General features: G+C 38.9%; 2 protein-coding genes across 3 annotated transcripts in view; one reads left to right on the forward strand and one right to left on the reverse strand.

The window, feature by feature from the left end:
* Positions 1 to 19175, forward strand: part of FGFR1OP2 (FGFR1 oncogene partner 2) — an 86191-nt gene that overhangs the window by 55429 nt on the left and 11587 nt on the right. The window lies entirely within an intron of this gene.
* TM7SF3 (transmembrane 7 superfamily member 3) overlaps positions 1 to 19175 on the reverse strand; it is a 41662-nt gene that overhangs the window by 18338 nt on the left and 4149 nt on the right. For both annotated transcript variants that reach the window (XM_012457184.2, XM_012457183.2), the window contains exons 2-5: positions 11680 to 11834; positions 7976 to 8126; positions 5565 to 5685; positions 4041 to 4212 (exon numbers count right to left, since the gene is read on the reverse strand). In XM_012457184.2, the coding sequence (XP_012312607.1) occupies positions 4041 to 4212; positions 5565 to 5685; positions 7976 to 8126; positions 11680 to 11834 (599 nt within the window). The remainder of the gene's footprint in view (positions 1 to 4040; positions 4213 to 5564; positions 5686 to 7975; positions 8127 to 11679; positions 11835 to 19175) is intronic.

Consider the following 19175-nt stretch of genomic DNA (forward strand, 5'->3'; position numbering starts at 1 on the left):
TGTAGTAGTTCTTAACTTCAGAAATTCCATTGTAAACTATAAACTAGAAGAAACAAATGCTTTATATAACCATAATACATAGATATGTTCCTACTAATTTGAGAAAAATAAATATTAGGGTTTCAGGAGTAAATAATTCTGAGGCCTCCTACATCAGACTATCATTGTTTAAATATACTGCTTAGCCTTTAAAAACTTGTTTTTGGGCAAAAGTCTGGTCAAGTTCAACAAACTGTTAATATTACTACCAAGGTGTCATGAAAAATTTAAACCAGACAGAAAAGTTGAATGAATATCACAACAGACTATATACTGCCTATTATCAACAATTGTTAATATTTTACTGTATTTGCTTCTCTATCACTCCTTTCTCCCCATCTCTACTTTCTTCCCACGGAAAGTAAGTTACAGATACCATGACATTTCACTTCTAAACACATCACTGTGCATATCCTACCACAATGTTTCTCAAATTTCATGTGCTTGTGAATCATGGGGGACAGTCTTGTTAAAATGCAGATTCTGATTCTTAGGTCAGTGTGGTACCAGCAGTTCTGCTTTTCTAGCAAGCTCTCAGATGATGCCAATGCCATGCAACCACCTACCACACTCTGAGTAACAAGATACTCAGTATAGACGTAAGTCTAAGTACAGACTTACAAGGGGGGTTACATCAGAATAAACCCAATGTAAGTCAAAAATGCATTTAATATACCTTGCCCACTGACCATCATGGCTTTAGCCTAGCCTACCTTAAATGTGCTCAGAACACTTACATTGGACTCAGTTTAACAAAATCATCTAACACAAAGGCTATGTTATAATAAAGTGTTTAGTTGCTCATGTAATTTATTAGCTGTTTACCTGTGCGGTCAAGTGGGAGCTATGGCTCACTGCCACTGCTCAGCATTGCAAGAGTATCATACTGTATAATGCTAGCCCAAGAAATTACCAAAACTAAAAACTCAAAATTGGAAGTATTGTTTCTACTGAATGCTTATTACTTTCTCACCATCATAAAATAAAAAACACTGGGAGAAATGCCTGATGTAGGTGACGGGTGTGTAGGGTGGGTATATGTACCTATGCAACAATCCTGCAGGATGAAGATGTGCACATGTAACCCAGAGCCCAAAGTACAATTAAAAAAAAATTGTAAGTCAAACTGTCATAAGTCAGGGACCATCTTTATAAGAATATTCTCCTATATAACCACAATACCTTAGCTCACCTAAGAAACTGAATAATTTCTTTATTTTATTTTTTATTTTTTGAGACAGAGTTTCACTCTTATTGCTCAGGCTGGTGTGCAATGGCGTGACCTCAGCTCACTGCAACCTCCACCTCCAGGGTTCAAGTGATTCTCCTGCCTCAGCCTCCTGAGTAGCTGGGATTACAGCATGCGCCACCACACTCAGCTAATTTTGTATTTTTAGTAGAGATAGGGTTTCTCCATGTTGGTCAGGCTGGTCTGGAACTCCCAACCTCAGGTGATCTGCCTGCCTCGGCCTCCCAAAGTGCTAAGACTACAGGCATAAGCCACCACACCTGGCCTGAAATGAATAATTTCTTATTAGCTAATACATAATCCAGATTTTCCCTAATGTCTTTTTTTTTTCTTTTTGAGACAGGGTCTCACTCTGTCACCCAGGCTGGAGTGCAGTGGCATGATCTCAACTCACTGAAACCTCTGCCTCCCAGGCTCAAGTGATCCTCCCATCTCAGCTTCCTCAATAGCTGGGACTGCAGGCACACAGCGCCACGCCCAGCTACTTTTGTTTTTTCTTAGTGGCTATATGGTTTTGCCACGTTGCCCAGGCTGGTCTCAAACTCCTGAGCTCAAGTGATCTGCCCACCTCGGCCTCCCAAAGTGCTGAGATTACAGGTGTAGGCCACTGTGCTTGGCCCCTAATGCCTTTTATAGCTTTTCTCCTTCTTACCCAAGATCGAACCAAGTTCCACACATGACGTTTATGGCCAATCTCAGTAATCTAGAGCAGTCTGTCCCACCTTTCTCTCCCAGCCACCCAATGACTGTGGAAGAGATGAAATCAGGTCAGTATTCTCACAAAATATTCCACAATCTTGATTTGTCAGATTGTGCTCAAGGTGTCTAACTAGTTCTTTTATCCCCCATATTTCCTATAAATAGGGAATCCAATGGACTGAATTCAGGTTAGACATTTTTTGCCAGAATATTCCAAGGTGATGGTGATAATGTCAGACTCCATTAGATGAGCACATAATGCAGGCTGACCCATTTTCAGTGAAACTAGCTTTGCCCACTTGGAATAGGTGGACTATAAGGCCACTCCATTTAAAAGTGGTTCTCCTTTTGTAATGAGAATGAATCTAAGGATGCTACTTAGACACTCTAGAAACATCCTGTCCCCTAAAAACCTTTCACCTGCTGATCCTTGCTTGAACTATTTCATTGAGGGTCACAAAATGGTGATCATCTAATTATATTATTCCTTTTACATATATTAGCTGGCACTCTTCTGCAAAGAGTTTTCTCTCAAACTGGGAAAGAATTAGTTCCTCCTTTAAAAAGGCAAGCTAAATTCCTTTATCAATTTTTAGAGTAATTTGGTGTAAGAGTTTCCTCCAGTAGTAGCAACTGAGGAAGATTTCATTTTTATTTATTCAAGGCTGAAACCACAACCTTTTTTTTTTCTTGATTCTTGAATTGTCCCAAATTTGGGAGTGCAAGCCCCTTCAAACAGGCTCCTGAATCTCTTTGACATTCCCTTATTAGTCTTTGAGGGTTTCCCCACGTTCCGGCACAAAATATTGTTTTAACTAAAAGTTAAAAAGTAACCTAAAAAGAGCCTATTATACAAGTCCTTATATTCTTCATAAAAATAAAAATAGTATTAAAATGTCATATCTAATAAAGCAACTAATAAACTTTACTAACAGAGCTTCTTATTTTGTGAATAAGCACAATGAAGCTGTCTAGAAAAATTCCACCCATCAAACATTAGACTGAAGGATGACATCATATATTATATTGCTGTTAGGCACTTTTCAAGACATAAAGATAAAATCTCCCCTCCACAAAAATAATCTATTGCAGTATATCTCAAAATTTAATATGCATAAGAATCACCTGAGTCACTCATCTTTTTTTTGTTTTCTTTTCTTTTCTTTTTTTTTTTTGAGTTGGAGTTTTGCTCTTGTCTCCCAGGCTGGAGTGCAGTGGTGTGATCTCAGCTCACTGCAACCTCCACCTCTCAGGTTCAAACAATTCTCCTGCCTCAGTCTCCTGAGTAGCTAAGATTACAGGCATCCACCAACATGCCTGGCTAATTTTTATATTTTTAGTAGAGACAGGGTTTCACCATGTTGGACAAACTGGTCTCGAACTCCTGACCGCAGATGATCCATGTGCCTCGGCCTCCCAAAGTGCTGGGATTACAGGGATGAGCCACCTTGCCCGGCCAGAATCACCTGAGGGTGCTTATAAAATGCAAATTTAGATTCAGTAGTTCTAGGGTGGAGCCTAAGAATTACAATTCTCACAAACTCCCCAGTGATGCCAATGCCACTGGTCCATGGTCCACACCTGGGGAGCAAGGGTATTCAAAAGCTCAGAGAAGAATTTTGCTCCAAGTTAGAGACTTTGAGTTTGGGTTGAAATATTAATGCCAAAGTGTATATCCTTAAGCAGTTTCTCATTATTTTTTTCTCAAAACACTGTAACCTTCATACTTGTCAAAAATGTTTACCCAGTAGTTGTGGGAGTACATAGAAAATTACCACCTCCTTCCATTCACATTTCAGATTACCAAGTCACACAGATGTGGCTAAACTAAAATTTAACATAATTTACATGCATCTTCTCAAAGGCCAACATCATTTTGAGATATCACCAGCAAAAACTCCCAAGATGATAACAAAATAAAAGAGAATAAAGTGAGTGTCCCCAAAAGACAGAGAAAACAGGGAAGAAGTTAAGATCCTGGTAGCTTCTCCCCTTCTCAACTCTTACAAAAGTATCACAATCCAGCCACACAAATCATGGGACTCAGATTTACCTTGAGAGCATTGGCCTTCACTTGGGGCACTGTGACCATCCTCTGCAGATGCATCAGCACCATGTCCTCAGTGAGGTCATTCTCAGGCAGAAAATACTGATAGACATCATACTGCAACCTCCACCTGGAGTCCTGGTCCGTCCCAGCGTCACATGATGGGGGATCTGCACCTCTAAAGTCAACCAACAAAATTAAACATCAATCTCTTGCGGTGCCAATCCCATCTATAAAAAGGAACCAAGAGCCCTAATTTCAAACACTTGCAATAATAATTAAAATTTAAGAGTTCACCTTTTGCAGTGGCAGTAATTGGTATTCTGAAGAAAAATAACACACTGTTACGGACTGAATGTTTGTGTCTCCCCAAAATTAATATGCTGAGACCCTCACTCCCAATGTGATGATATTAGGAGGTGGGGCCTTTGGGAGGTAATTAGGTCATGAAGGTGAAGCCCTCATGAATAGAATTACTGCCCTTATAAAGGAGATCCCAGAGAGCCCTCTAGCCTTCTTTCTGTCATGTGTGAACACAATGAGAATCCAGAAGTCTGTAACCAGGAAGAGAACTTTCACTGGAACTCAACTGTGCTGGCACCCTGACTGTGGACTTCTACCCCCTAGAACTGTGAGAAAGAAGTTTATAAGCCACTCAGTCTGTGCTACTTTGTTACGGCACCACAAACTAAGACTAACACCAACAGGCAAGGGTGGTTCAATAACTGGATTCTATATCAGTCAGGCCTAGAGTAATACTACAGCTTTGGGGAGACAAAAAAATTAAAAAAAAAAAAAAGCTGGGTGCAGTGGCTTATGGCTATAATCCCAGCACTTTGGGAGGCTGAGGCAGGAGGATTACTTGAGCTAAGAAGTTCAAGACCAGTTAGGGCAACAGAGAAAGACCTCATCTCCAATTTAAAAAATAATAATAATATTATAGCAGCTTTGTCATTTGTTAGCAAGTTGCTTAACCTCAATAACCCCTAGGGAAACTTTCTGTAAAATAACAGCAATAGCCTTTCTTCATAAAATTGTTAGGATTAAATGACAAAGAACATAACGACACTCAGCACCATGGACAATGCACAGGAAGCATTCAAGTGTTCTCAAATGTTAGCTATCATTACTATTAAAGCAGAAACTGAGGTACAACTTTAATTAAAACAATGAATCTTTATAAAACTATAAGGATGTTATATCCTTATATATAAGGGCTACTGAGTGCTATCTATATTTAAAGTGCTTTATAAAAACCAGGATGTACTTCCAAGCTCATAACAGACTCACATCTGGCTCTTCAAATAAAGAGTTCACAAGAATGAAGTGGGAAAATATTAACTGTAAAATGACAGCCCAAATATTAATAATGAAGTTTAAATTACATCAATTTCCTGCCCCCCCCACCCCAAAATTAAAAAATTCAATTTTACTACAGAGAACTAGGGACTTGAGAGAGCTGGTCAAATCTACACAACTGACGTCATGTGTGTTCTAAAAGCATTTCTCAGAGATGGGAGACAGACATACCTCGCATAGCCTAGGTTTGCTGGGGCAAACTTGATAGTCGTTTCAAAGAAATTATACTCCAAGTAAATGTTGGGATCAATATCTAAATCAAACTCCAAATTGCAGCCTCCAGGGATAGGATCTGGATGAGAAATAGGGAAGTTACTAAACAAACAATTCTTACATATCCAAATCATACTCAGAAAAACATAACTCTACTCTTGGAAGAACTTCCCAAATAGAAGTTAAATATAAATGCAGAGCTTCTAGTCTTATACTATTTCATGAACTAAGGTTAAAGAGGGTAAAGTTAACTAAGGTTCAGGTCCCTAGAGCAGGGCACAGCAAACATTTTCTGTAAAAGGCCTGATAGTATGTTAGGCTTTGTCAGTCTGATGGTCTCTGCAGTAACTACCCACCCCTGTCTTTGTGGCAAGAAAGCAGCCACGGGCAATACGTACAGGAAGAGGCATAGCTGTGTTTCAATAAAACTTTATGTACAAAAACAGGCAGCAAGTTGGATCTGTAGTCTGGTCTGTAGTCCAGGCTCTTGGTCTGTAGTCTGCCAAACTCTCCTCTAGAGTTAAAAAGATCAGCTATTGGTTGACTACTTCTGGCCAGGTTTGGAATGCAGATACACAGTGTGTATATATGTATCAATATCATGTTGGAATCTTCCTCCAAATTCCATGCTCTTCTTTCATATTCTCCTTTTTCTGCATTTATGGATCTTTACCACACCAGAGAAAATGGTATGTATGCCAGCTGAAGCTCCACCGTTCAGAATTTTTCTGTGTACACTGTCCTTGATGCGAGCCTTAATTAAGTCTATGGTTTCTTATCAGGTAATTAGCCTTTTGTTGCAGATAACATTTCCTATTGTCCACTCCAGTAATCTTTTGGATTCTACCCCCTTTCCTAACTAGTGCTCCCTCTCCTTCCCTCTACCCCCAAGCTTTAAGTGTAGTCTAAATTTCTTCAACTCACATTCACTTCTCCATCACTGTAATCTAGTTTTCATCCCTGTTGTGCCACTAAAGTGACTCTCATAAAGGGGCACCACTGACTTCTACTTGCTCTAACATATGGACACCTTCAATCAGTTACCTTGACCTCTCTGTAGAGTATGACTTACCATTTCCTTTTTTTTTTTTTGAGATGGAATCTTTCTCTGTCACCCAAGCTGGAGTGAAGTGGTACAATCTCAGCTCAATGCAACCTGTCCCCCAGGTTCAAGTGATTCTCCTGCCTCAGCCTCCCGTGTAGCTGGGATTATAGGCAACCGCTACCACACATGGCTAATTTTTGTATTTTTAGTAGAAAAGGGGTTTCGCCGCGTTGGCCAGGCCAGTCTCAAACTCCTGATCTCAGGTGATCCGTCCACTTTGGCCTCCCAAAGTGCAAGGATTACAGGTGTGAGCCACCGGGTCTGGCCTGCTCCCTTTTTAAGGCAGAACCTCCAGGCTCTCTTCCGACCTTCCTGACTACTCCCCAGTCTTGCGCTTATTCCTCAGCAGTTATCATTTGCCACTCACTGCCACAGCTTTAACAGCTATTTAGTTGAGAATCTAAAATCAACCCTCCACTCCAGGCCCTTATTTAAATTACCTACTGTGCATTTCCATCCAAATGTCCCACAAGCATCTCAGATTGTGTCCCAAACTGAAGTCACCATCTACTACATCCCACCTCCCAAAACATCCAGCAACACAACAACCTGTTCCTATACCAATGTATCACTATTTCTCTGCTGCTCAAATAGGAAACCTATGCTTCCCTCTTATAATCCATAACCACCAGGCACTGTGTTGTATCAATTCTACCTTCTGGATGTCTCAAATCCAGCTCCTCTCCTCCATCCTGCCTCTCACAGCCTCTGTTCAGATCCTCATTTCTCATTTTGTGCTGGGTCCTGACTCTGCTATGCCCTCTCCAATCCATCCCCACACTGCTTCTAGAGTTGGCTTTCTAAGAGATGAAATGGACCATACCATTCCTCTGCTTAAAAACTCTATGCCTCCTTAGAACCTACCTTGAAATAAAGCACAAACCTCAAATTGTATGCAAGGCCCTCCACACTCCAGCTGCTGCCACACTCACAACGTGCCATTGTCCAAATCATTCTTCTTCATGACATGGAGCTTACTGCTTCTGCTTAGAATAACTAAACTGGTAAGGACTATGTCTTGCCTTGCTATTACTGCTTCTCCAAGGGCTCCCTAGATGTTTTTTGAATGAATAAATGTGTTCTCCAAATTACTACCTGAGCTTTCAGTCATCGTGCTAATTCTCTGCCTTCTTACTATAAAATATTTCTGATTATATAAATTATACATGCAATAAACAATCTTAATAGAATAATTTTCCTTAAAGTTTCATGAACACATCCCATATTCCAAAGAGTAAGAAGGAGGAAAAGACAGAAGGGTTACCTCTTTCTGAGTAGGAGAGGAGGATAGCCATATTCTGGACAGGCTCTGTGTCTGAAGTCTCCAAGTACCAAGTGCATGTACTCTGCTCTGGTCTAAGGATGAAAACCAGTCCACTGTCAGTGCCTGTTTCCGAGGCATTGGGAAGGAGAGTCTGCAGTCAAGAAGAAGCACTGTCATGAATAGGAAGTCAAGCAAAATATATAAATTACCGAGTTGATCCAGTGCACATGTCCTATTCCAAATCTTCTCAAAACCAATAGAAAAAAAAAAAAAAACCTTCCTTAAATAACCAGGAAATTTTTTTCATCTCTATGTTCACATGCCCACACATACACATGGAAAAACCATTCTCGAAAAATACAATTGTCTTAGTTAAGACTGCTGTAACAAAGTACCACGGGTTTAGGTGCTTATAAACAACAGAAATTTATTTTCACAGTTCTAGAGGCTGGTGGTTCAAGATCGAGGTGCCAACACAGTTGGGTTCTGATAAGGGCCCTCTTATAGATTGAAAACTCCCAACTTCTTGTTGTATCCTCACATGGCAGAGGAAGGGCAAGAAACATCTCTGGGGTCCCTTTTATAAGACCACTAATCCCATTCATGAGGGTTCTAAATGGGGGTCCATGACCTAATCACTTCCCAAAGATGTCACTTCCTAATACAACACATTGAGGGTGAGGATTTCAACTGTGAAGGTTGTGAAGACACAAACATTCTGTCTGCAAAAATAATCTTTGATCAGGAATAGCAGATGCACAGTGAAATTCTTGTGTTTCAATTAACTTGAATTAAGATTTACTATATCAAGTAATGTGTTGTCTTAGTGTCTGAGACCACTAAGACAAAAACATGAGCCCTGGCCCCAAGGAGTTCAGTTTTTGAAATGTCTTTTATGTAAGTGTTATAACTGACATACTATAAAGTGCTTTTAAGTATTGATATACATAGATACCTGTGAAACCATTACCACGATCAAAATAGTAAATGTATGCATCACCCCAAAAAGTTTCCTTGTACCCCTTCCTAATCCTTCCTCAAACACTTCCTCTCTACCATCCCCCACTCCCATCTGCTTGGAAAGCTTTTTGAATAACAAAATGCTAAGTTAAGAGGTAATAGATTCAAGAGGTTCTATCAAAGCTAAGGAAATGGGAAGGAAAAGGCAGCAGATCAGTTTCAATTTGATAAGCACAAGAAAGAATGACTCAAATATTAATTGATAAATGATTGAGTCAACGCTTCAAAGAGCTAACTGCTGTCATGACGCAAAAAAAACAAAAGTGCCACACTTTATCAGGAAAGGCACAGGAAACAGAAGTGCCACTTGCTTCCTAAGCCATGTGCAGTTCTGGCCATCATCTTCTAAGTAATATAATAGTGGGAACTAAAGGCAGTCCAAGAAATAAAATGATAATTAAGGACAACTAATACCCTTTCTGCATAGAAATCAAGGTCCAAGATGCTGCCATCCAGGTCTGTTTTGTCACTAGTGATGCTGGCAACTCTTTATCCAAGCTCTGCTTCCTCGGATGTAGAAACAGGCATCACTACTACTTTGTTGAGCTTTAGTGAGAATTAACTACATGGAAAACCAAACACAGGGGTTCCTAACTGGGGGCCTGAGGGTCTGAGCTTCTGAAGGGCCCCATGAAATTATATATTTATATTTGAGTCCACAGACTTGAGTAATCTATGGCTCCAGGAGCTTAAGAACCACTGGCCTAGCACATAGTAGGTACTGTTCAAATATAAAAGCTAATTTCCCCCATCCTCTCCCTTTTCCCTCAAATGTTGTCTTGCTATAATGTCATTAGGAAGAAAATCATACTGACTGTCAATTTAAAAATTTTTTTTAAATAGAGCTAGCTAAAAAAGAAGAAGAAAGAACTCATCTATGTGCCATTTTACTAAGTCTCCTATGTAAGAGCCAGAATAGGAAGTTATCTTTTGAATTCAGTGCCATAAAAAACTTGGCCTCCCCTGAGGAATTGGCATACTCCTTCCTTTCTAAGGAAGTTATGAAATTTAACATGCTTTACCTTCTGCTCTAGCTGCAACAAACTTGGGCAAATTCAACATATGACTGCCACTGGTATCTCTTGCAATTAATACTATTTATTCCTTTCTCTTTTTCCTCAGCTGAACTCTTCCATTTCTAGTCTATTAACTACACACCCCTGCAACACTCATGCACACAGGTGCACAACCATATGCACACAATTTCAACACCTCTGTGGTAGGGGCAAAAGGCAGGAATAAAAAAATACAAAATAGTAAGAAAGATAGAGTGACCAATGCCTATAATATTATATGTGGGCTGGAGCACAGTGGCTCATGCCTGTAATCCCAGCACTTTGGGACGCCCAGGCAGGAGGATCACTTGAGGCCAGGAATTCAAGACCAGCCTGGGCAACATAGCAAAATCCTGTATCTACAAAAAAAAATGTTAAAAATTAGCTGAGTGTGGTGACATATGCCTGTAGTCCCAGGATCACTTAAGGCCAGGAGTTTGAGGCTACTGTGAACCATGATCACATGACTGCATTCCAGCCTGGGTGATGGAGCAAGATCCTATCTCCAAAAAAAATAAAAATAGGCCAAGTGCAGTGGCTCATGCCTTTAACTCCAGCACTTTGGGAGGCTGAGGTGGGCAGCTCGCCTGAGGTCAGGAGTTCGAGACCAGCCTGGCCAACATGGTGAAACCCCATCTCTACCTAAAAAATACCAAAAATTAGGCAGGCATAGTGGCAGGCACCTGTAATCCCAGCTACTCAGGAGGCTGAGACAGGAGAATCGCTTAAACCCGGGAGGTGGAGATTGCAGTGAGCTGAGATCACGCCACTGCACTCCAGCCTGAGCAACAAGAGTGAAACTCTTCTCAAAATAAATAAATAAATAAATAAAACAAAATTTTTAAAAATTACATATGAATTGGATTAAGACAGATTTGTTTACCAAATTCCAGAATATTATAAGATAGGCTTAGTACAAATAAAAAGAAGTATAACTGAATTCATGCAAGGTGAAATTCATGTATTGGTCTAAGGTATCATAGAGACTAAATATAAACAGATTTGTAAAATATTACATAAATGGCAGTCCTTCATAGCTTAAGCTAACCCAGGGATTTAAAAAACTTTCTAAAGCTGAGGTTGAGGTTAAGAAGTTTAGTGATAACATCTATAATAGAGTCCTTAACACTGCTGGAGGCATAGCACAGGGCTGGATGAACTGAGCACTATAATTTTTTTGTTGTTTGCATGAGAGAGTTCAAAGAATAAAGTTGATATTATAGGGTTCTTAGTAAAGTTCCATACTAAATAGCTAAACAACAGTGAAAACCCACTAAGACATGTATTCTCAGCTAAAAATTATTAAGGCTCCACTAAAGTCAGAAAATGAAAAGGTGGGAAATCATGAGGAAAACTTACCTGCATAGCAGTAACATTGGCACAGGGTCCCCTTTCCCCCAGCTCAGCTCTCTATTATCCCCTTTTAAGTCAGAGACTGCCACACTCAAGAAAAGCCTGAGATATTCTTAATCACTAACTTGAAAAGATCCTATCTTGATTTTTTTTTTTAATTTAAGACATAGGTCATAAACATAAAAGAGAAAGAGATACTGAATTCTAATGCTCATACTAAATACCAGATCCCAAAATATAGAAATGATTTTTACTAAAATAATTATTTGTACTCACCGGAGAAAAGGAAACAGTTGTATTCTGATACTGTGAGTGTATTTGGAAAATAAGAAAAGTCACATTGTTTGAAATATGATGCAAAATAGCTTCCTCTGGAAAGGGCCTATTGAGCTCGAAGATTCTAAATTTCCCCACAGAAAATTCAATAAGACCTACAATGAGATAAACTTTTCATTACAACACTTGTACTCATATCAATTTGCAGAAATCATACTCATAAACAAATGTGGAATTTAATCCTCAGAAAAGCTCTTTGAGGTAAATACAATTATTGCTTCTATTTCACTGCTAAAGACAATGTAGCTTAAAAAGTGAAGCAGCCCATCCAGTGTCATCCAGCCAGTAAATGGTAGAGCTCAGAACTAAAATGCAAGAGTGCTTCAAAAGATATGAACAATTCTTAAAGTGCTGAAGACAGGCTCCCAGAGCCTAGAACTTCCCCTCTGGTAGCAGCAATAACAATGATCTTCTGAAGAGAGTACCTGAATTTAAGGACGACAACCCTGTGGGACTACTAACAATCATGGATGTGCTGGTGTTAAAGAACCACATTGTCTACTGAATTCTGAAGTTGCATAGCCTGAAGAGACACAGGTGGCTGCAATTTAATACCAGCATTTACCAGCTGTGTGATTTTAGGCAAGTTACTTAAATCCCCTTAGGCCTCTATTTCCTCATCTGTCTAACTGAGATTCCAAAGGAAGGTGCCATCAACACTGACAAAAATGTCTGTTGAGTGTCCACACCAGGCACTGCACATACGATTGTGAACCACAGGCATTCTGTAAAAGAGAGCTTTTAGTTTGCTTAAGGATCAAGCTCAGAGTCCATAAAAAAGATAGGTTACAACAAGAACAGTTTTTCAACACCTCCTCCAGGCCTGTCCCATCTGTCCATCTGCCTCCATGGTCTGCAACTCACTGATTCTGTCCCCACTTCTCTGTGGTGTGTTTCTCACCGCTGCACACCAGCTCTGTGTTTTTCCAATCTAACTCTCAAATAATCCTTTAATTAGGTTGCTCATATCCTGTGTAGTCCTGGATTCCTACCTCACCACCCACCCTACAGTCAGTATCTCTCTGCATGAACAACAGAAGAGATCCCAAGCTTCACATAAGCAGTCTTGGAGATTCAATTCTAAAAACAAACAAAAGATTTAGATTAAATATAGATGAAAAGGAGTTGATGAAAAAATATTACAATTCACCGGAGTCCCATAGTGGAACTGTCATGTTTTATTTTAGAAGAAAATTAGATTCACCAAAGACCCATAGTGGAATTATCATGTTTTATTTTAGAAGGAAATTAGAGTCAGTGGATGGTAAAAGAAAACATTTCAGATACTAAAAAACTTAATAGAACATTCTTATGTACCATGTCCCAAGAAGGTCAATTTTCTTTATTTTTATTATTATTTTTTTAATCTTCAGTCAATCTCTGGCAAAAGAAGGTCAATTTTCAACACTTTTTTTTTTTTTTTAATACAAATGCTCCACTGGATGATTTAAAACAAAACAGAACCAAAAAAATCAAGAATGAGTAGCCTGCGGAAGGACAGCCAAAAAGAAGAAACAGTGCTAACACTAGAATAATGTTAACCTCTATATATTTTCCCTAAGCTCTGTGATGCTATATTACCTTCATAACTTAATGTTTTTTTAAAAAAAGATGATGGAACAAAAGCTTATTTATCATTACAATTTCATTTCTAAAACTCTGGAGAAAATTTTAATAGTTGTAGCAATGACAAATGAAGATAGTATATTTCCTGTTTATGGAACCAGAAAGCCATTTTACATTTTATATGGACCAAACTCTAGATGGAACAGAGGTTAAAATATTAAAGAGTGGCCAATAGAATCTGAGTAGGGAAGTCTGGAAAGTGTGGGAAATTTGTGTGTGTTTTCTTTTTAAAGAGAAACAAGAAAAGCATGTTTATATTTTCCAGACCTTCCCATCATCATGATTATTTCATGAGAAAAGCAAATTATACATAAAACTACACAGATTTCAGTAAATGACACTAAAAATGTTTCATGTATTGCCCTTCAACTTTGGTCCCATCCATCATGCATCCTCCAAGTCTTAAAAATTCCCACCTGTTTTGGCAGTATCAGTATGTTTTCCTACAAATTAATCAGATTTCTAACCTTTCACTGTTCACAGCACTCAGCTCACTTACTACCCTGCCTTTTCTCGTCTATATCTTCAGTTTTTCCCTTTTGTTCTCATTTTCCCTATTTGGCAAATATTTATGAGATACTTATGGACTAGTTGTTGGGCACCATGACCAAAACTAATACAAACAAATTCATAAAGGTTATCCAGGACTTCTGTAATTATCACCTAAACTTGCCTTTGATATATTTTAGAACATGTTTTAATAATCCTTATGTCTGTCTCCCATGACATAGGCCTTCCATCACAACAGTACACAGAACCTTTAAAAGCCCTGGAAGAGACTGAAGCCATCAATTAGAGAAGGCTTCATGGTAAACTTTTCTTAGCCTTCCCTTAACCTATCACCCAGGTTGAGGATGAATCACAGTGCAAAAATACTTGGAGAACCAAAACTTTAGCAAGACAGTACAGAAACACAGAACCATGGAAACAGAAATACATTATTAAACAGCTGATGACTTTACAAAATGAGTAGAGGAGTATTAAAAGCAGGTATCCCTGGAAATACATTTTAACTGGCTTTTTTCTTTTTCTTTTTTTTGAGATGGAATCCCACTCTGTCACCTAGGTGGAGTGGAGTGGCAATGATCTTGGCTCACTGCAATCTATATCTCCCAGGTTCAAGCAGTTCTCCTGCCTCAGCCTCCTGAGTACCTGGGATTACAGGCATGTGCCACCATGCCTGGCTAATTTTTGTATTTTTAGTAGAGACGGAGTTTCAGCATGTTGGCCAGGCTAGTCTCAAACTCCTGACCTCAAGTGATCCACCGCTTTGGCCTTCCAAAGTGCTGGGATTACAGGTGTGAGCCACTGCACCCTCCCTCTGTCATCAGGCTGGAGTGCAGTGGCGTGATCTCAGCTCACTGCAACCTCCGCCTCCTGGGTTCAAGTGATTCTCCTGCCTCAGCTTCCCGAGTAGCTGGGACTACAGACACTCAGCACCATACCCAGCTAATTTTTTATGTTTTTAGTAGAGATGGGGTTTCACCATGTTGGCCAGGATGGTCTTGATCTCTTGACCTTGTGAGATCACAAGGTCAAGAAACTCCGTCTCTACTAAAAATACAAAAATTAGTCAGGCATGGTGGCACATGCCTGTAATCCCAGGTACTCAGGAGGCTGAGGCAGAATTGCTTGAACCTGGGAGATATAGATTGCAGTGAGCCAAGATCATTGCCACTCCACTCCACCTAGGTGACAGAGTGAGACTCTGCCCACCTCGGCTTCCCAAAGTGTTGGGATTATAGGTGTGAGCCACTGTGCCTGACCAACTCTACTTTTTTTTTAAGACAGAGGCTTCACTCTTGTAGCCCAGGCTGGAGTGCCGTGGTATGATCTCTGCTCACTGCAACCTCCACCTCCTGAGTTCAAGCAATTATCCTGCCTCAGCCTCCTGAGTAGCTGGAATTACAAACGCACGCCACCACACTTGGCTAATTTTTTGTATCTTTAGTAGAAACAGGGTTTCATCATGTTGGCCAGGCTGCTCTCGAACTGCTGACCTCATGATCCACCCACCTCAGCCTCCCAAAGTGCTAGTATTACAGGCGTGAGCCACCACGCCCAGCAAACTCTATATTTTAAATGTTTTTAAGATAGGAACACATACTAGAAAAAAAGGCGGGGGGACAAAATGGGACATTCTCTCTACAGTCTGTCACTATTTTGCTTTCCCTTCAAATGGTAATATTTTTCTAAAAAATATATAATCCTTACAAAAAGTGCAAAATAGCCAATTCCTCCAGCAAGTACTCTGCACAGAAATCATCACTGCTAACAGTTGGAATATATCTTTTAGGGCTTAGGCAGCTATCAGCATGCATATTTCCACATAGATGGGAAAAGATATAAATATGTTTGATATTGCCCATTTAACAGGTCTTATATGTCCTTCCATAGCAACATAGATAATTCTAGCTTTACCATTTTAAAAGCTATAGAGTATTCCATTCTGGGTATGTACTATAATTATTCACCCAATCTCCTATTGATGAACACCTAGGCTGTTACCATTACAGTATGAATCATAAATTAATAAGAAATAAAATAGTTCTGATTTTGTGGAAGACTATTCCAAAAAGCATATAAAGCATATATTTAGGCAATGAACCTATTTGAGTGAGTTTTTGCTGTGACAGTGTAACAGATGACCTTTGATTTTAAATGGTAAACTACCTAAAAAGTCTTGTTCTGGTTTAAGAAATCCAGAAATGAAAACAAACAGACCATGTGAGAATACATAATGATTAGAACCAAAAATTAACTGTAGTCTTTGCTTCTGAATTCTTCTTCAAGAAGTATACCTGAATTTCAAGAATAATAACTTTCATCTATTACTTTCTGGATTTCCCAAAAGCTACAGGAAAATGATGCCTCATCATCTTTCTTTCCTCAAATGCCTATAGTGGGAACCAGGCAGAAGCCAGATGATAAAAGGTAGGGACCTTGTATACATTATTTAAAACCTGGTCACTTGACAAAATAGGTAGGGGTATTAGGAAGAAGTATCTCTGGGAGTGTATTTTAAGTGATTTTTTTTCTTTTCATTACACATTTCCTTAGTTTTAAAATTTTCCATAGTGACCATAAGGTGTCCTTTTCATAAGATATTATTATACAGTGGTTATACACCCTGGCTATGCATTATAATCATCTGGAGGGGATTTAAAAAAAAAAAAAAAACCACTGCTGCCTCAGACCCTCTCCAGATGAGTTAAATCAAAATCCCTGGGGGTAGAGTCCAGGTATCAATTAAAAAATAAATATTCATTACATAATATGCAGAGAAATACACAAAGTTTACACAGCCATGAATTAACCAGCAGTCCCCTTGCGGCCCCTCCCAATCACCACATCTTCCTTCCTCCCCAGAGGGAAATAGGATCTAAGTTCAAACACTACGAATTTAGTTGGGGGAATTCAAATGAATATAATTTACAGTACAATTTTTTGTGTGTGTTTGGCTTCTTTAAAATCAGCATTATGGTTGTACATTCGTTCCAGCTGCTATAAGTAGCCATAATTCATTACCATTGTTGTATACTTCATGAAACGAACATACCACAATGTATCTATCTGTTCTACTCTTAGAAACATCTGAATTATTTCTGGTTTAGAGTTATAAATAACTGCAAACATTTTCTGTGCATGTCTTTTGTTACATGCATATACACATTTCTATTGGGTGGAAGCTAATAGTAGAATTATCAGGTAATAGAGTATTCTCACGTTCAGCTTCAGTAGGTACTTCCAGTCTTCCAACAATGTTTTGTCAATGTATATACCCCATCAACTTGTAGAAAAGTATTCCAATTGCCCAATAGTCTCACCAACACTTGGTATCATTCATTTCTCTGTTGGGAATATAGTGGTACCTGACTGTGATTTTAATTTGCACATCCCTAATTCTCATGGTGTTAAAAACCCTTTGCTTTGCTTATTGGCTATTTGGATATCCTCTTTGTGAAAAGAGTCTGTTCGAGTTTTTTACACATATTAAAAATTGAATTGTCTGTCCCTCTTCAATTTTAGAAGTTTTTAATACACCAGAGATATGAGTATTCTGACAGACATGTGTTGCAAATATCTTCTCCCACTCTTGTAGCTTGTCTTTTCACTCTCTCGTTACCTTTAGATTAACAGTTTTCATTTTAGCAGTCCAATTTCTCAGGTTTTTCCTTTATGATTAGTCTTTTTTGTGTCATTTTAAAGAAATCTTTACCAACATATTCTAAGATCATGAAGATACATTCCCATGTTAACTTCTAGAAGTTTGTTCTATCTTTCACATTTAGAGCTGAAACTCAATCTGATGTTGATTTTTATATATGGTATAAGACAGAGGTCACAGTTCATTGTTTCATATGTTTATCTACTTCACAGCAACCTTCACTAGAAATACCACCCTGTAGATATCGCATGTTCTTACTTATACATCAGAGCTACATAATATGCACATAAGGACCTACACTGTGAACTGACATGCATTGAAGACTGAGGATGTTGGGAGGGGGCCAAGGAGGAGAAATTACTTAATGAGTACAATGTACATAATTCCAATGACGGATACACTAAAAGCCCTGACTTCACCAGTACACAATACATCCAAGTAACAAAACGACACTTGTGCTCCATAAATTTATACAAATAAAATAATTTTAAAATACCACCCTCTCCCTACTGCTTTGCAGTTCCACCTTTCACATAAGTCAAGTGAACCTATGTGTTTGCTTCTGGATTCTCAATTATATTCTACTGGCTTATTTGTCTAGCTACAGACACCAATCCTAACGCAAATATTACAACTCTCTTAACTCCTGCTCCAAATTTGTTCTTCCTTCTCAAAGATGTCTTGACTATTTCTGATCCTTTTCATTTCCATATAAGCTTTAGAAATCAGCCTGTTAAAATACACACACACAAAAAGGCTGCTGGGATTTTGATTGGGATGGCCCTGAATATATGGATTAATTTAGGGAGAAATTATATCTTTAAAATATCTTTATCTTTAGAATTTTTTAATCTATGAATTTGAGATATTCCTCTATTTCTTTAGTTTCTCAATTTATCTTAAGAATGTTGGGATGTATTATATCATTTTCTCTGTAGACATCTTTACAAATCCCATGATAATCATCCCGGAATAGGTACTATTTCTTGAGGCTATTGTAAATTTACTTTTTCTCTTAACTTTATTTCTTAACTTTTTATAGAGACGGGATCTTACTCTGTTGACCAGAATGGTCTCAAACTCCTGGCCTCAAGAGATCCTTCCCGACTCAATCTTCCAAAGTGCTGAGATTACAGACTGAACCACAGCACCTGGCGCCTCCCGGGTGCAAGCAATTCTCCTGCCTCAGCCTCCTGAGTAGCTGGGACTACAGGCACGTGCCACCACACCCAGCTAATTGTTGTATTTTTAGTAGAGACAAGGTTTCACCATTTTGGCCAGGATGGTCTCGATCTCTTGACCTCGAGATCTGCCCACCTTAGCCTCCCAAAGTGCTCCCAGAGTTAACAGGAATTTAATGTCCCAAAGGTCACACCTAGCCTGCTTTTTCTTTTAAATTTCTATTTCTAGCTGTCTCTTTACCAATATGCCTTTTATAAAAAGTTCTCCGTGTAATTCTAATGTTTAGCCAGGTTTGAGAACTCCTAAGGTAATGTTTGATGAACAAGCAAAGGATAAATGTATTTTTTCCCAGTCTTAGTTATCTTTAACCTAACTTCTGTATGAAAATAACTTGGCAGTGTAACCTTGGCAATCCAACAGCCATTGCACAATTTTTTCAGAAGACTGCTTTAACCAAATT

The sequence above is a fragment of the Aotus nancymaae genome, unplaced genomic scaffold (genome assembly GCF_030222135.1).
Source record: "Aotus nancymaae isolate 86718 unplaced genomic scaffold, 86718_ANA_hifiasm-v0.15.2.pri h1tg000016l, whole genome shotgun sequence".
Taxonomy (NCBI): domain Eukaryota; kingdom Metazoa; phylum Chordata; class Mammalia; order Primates; family Aotidae; genus Aotus; species Aotus nancymaae.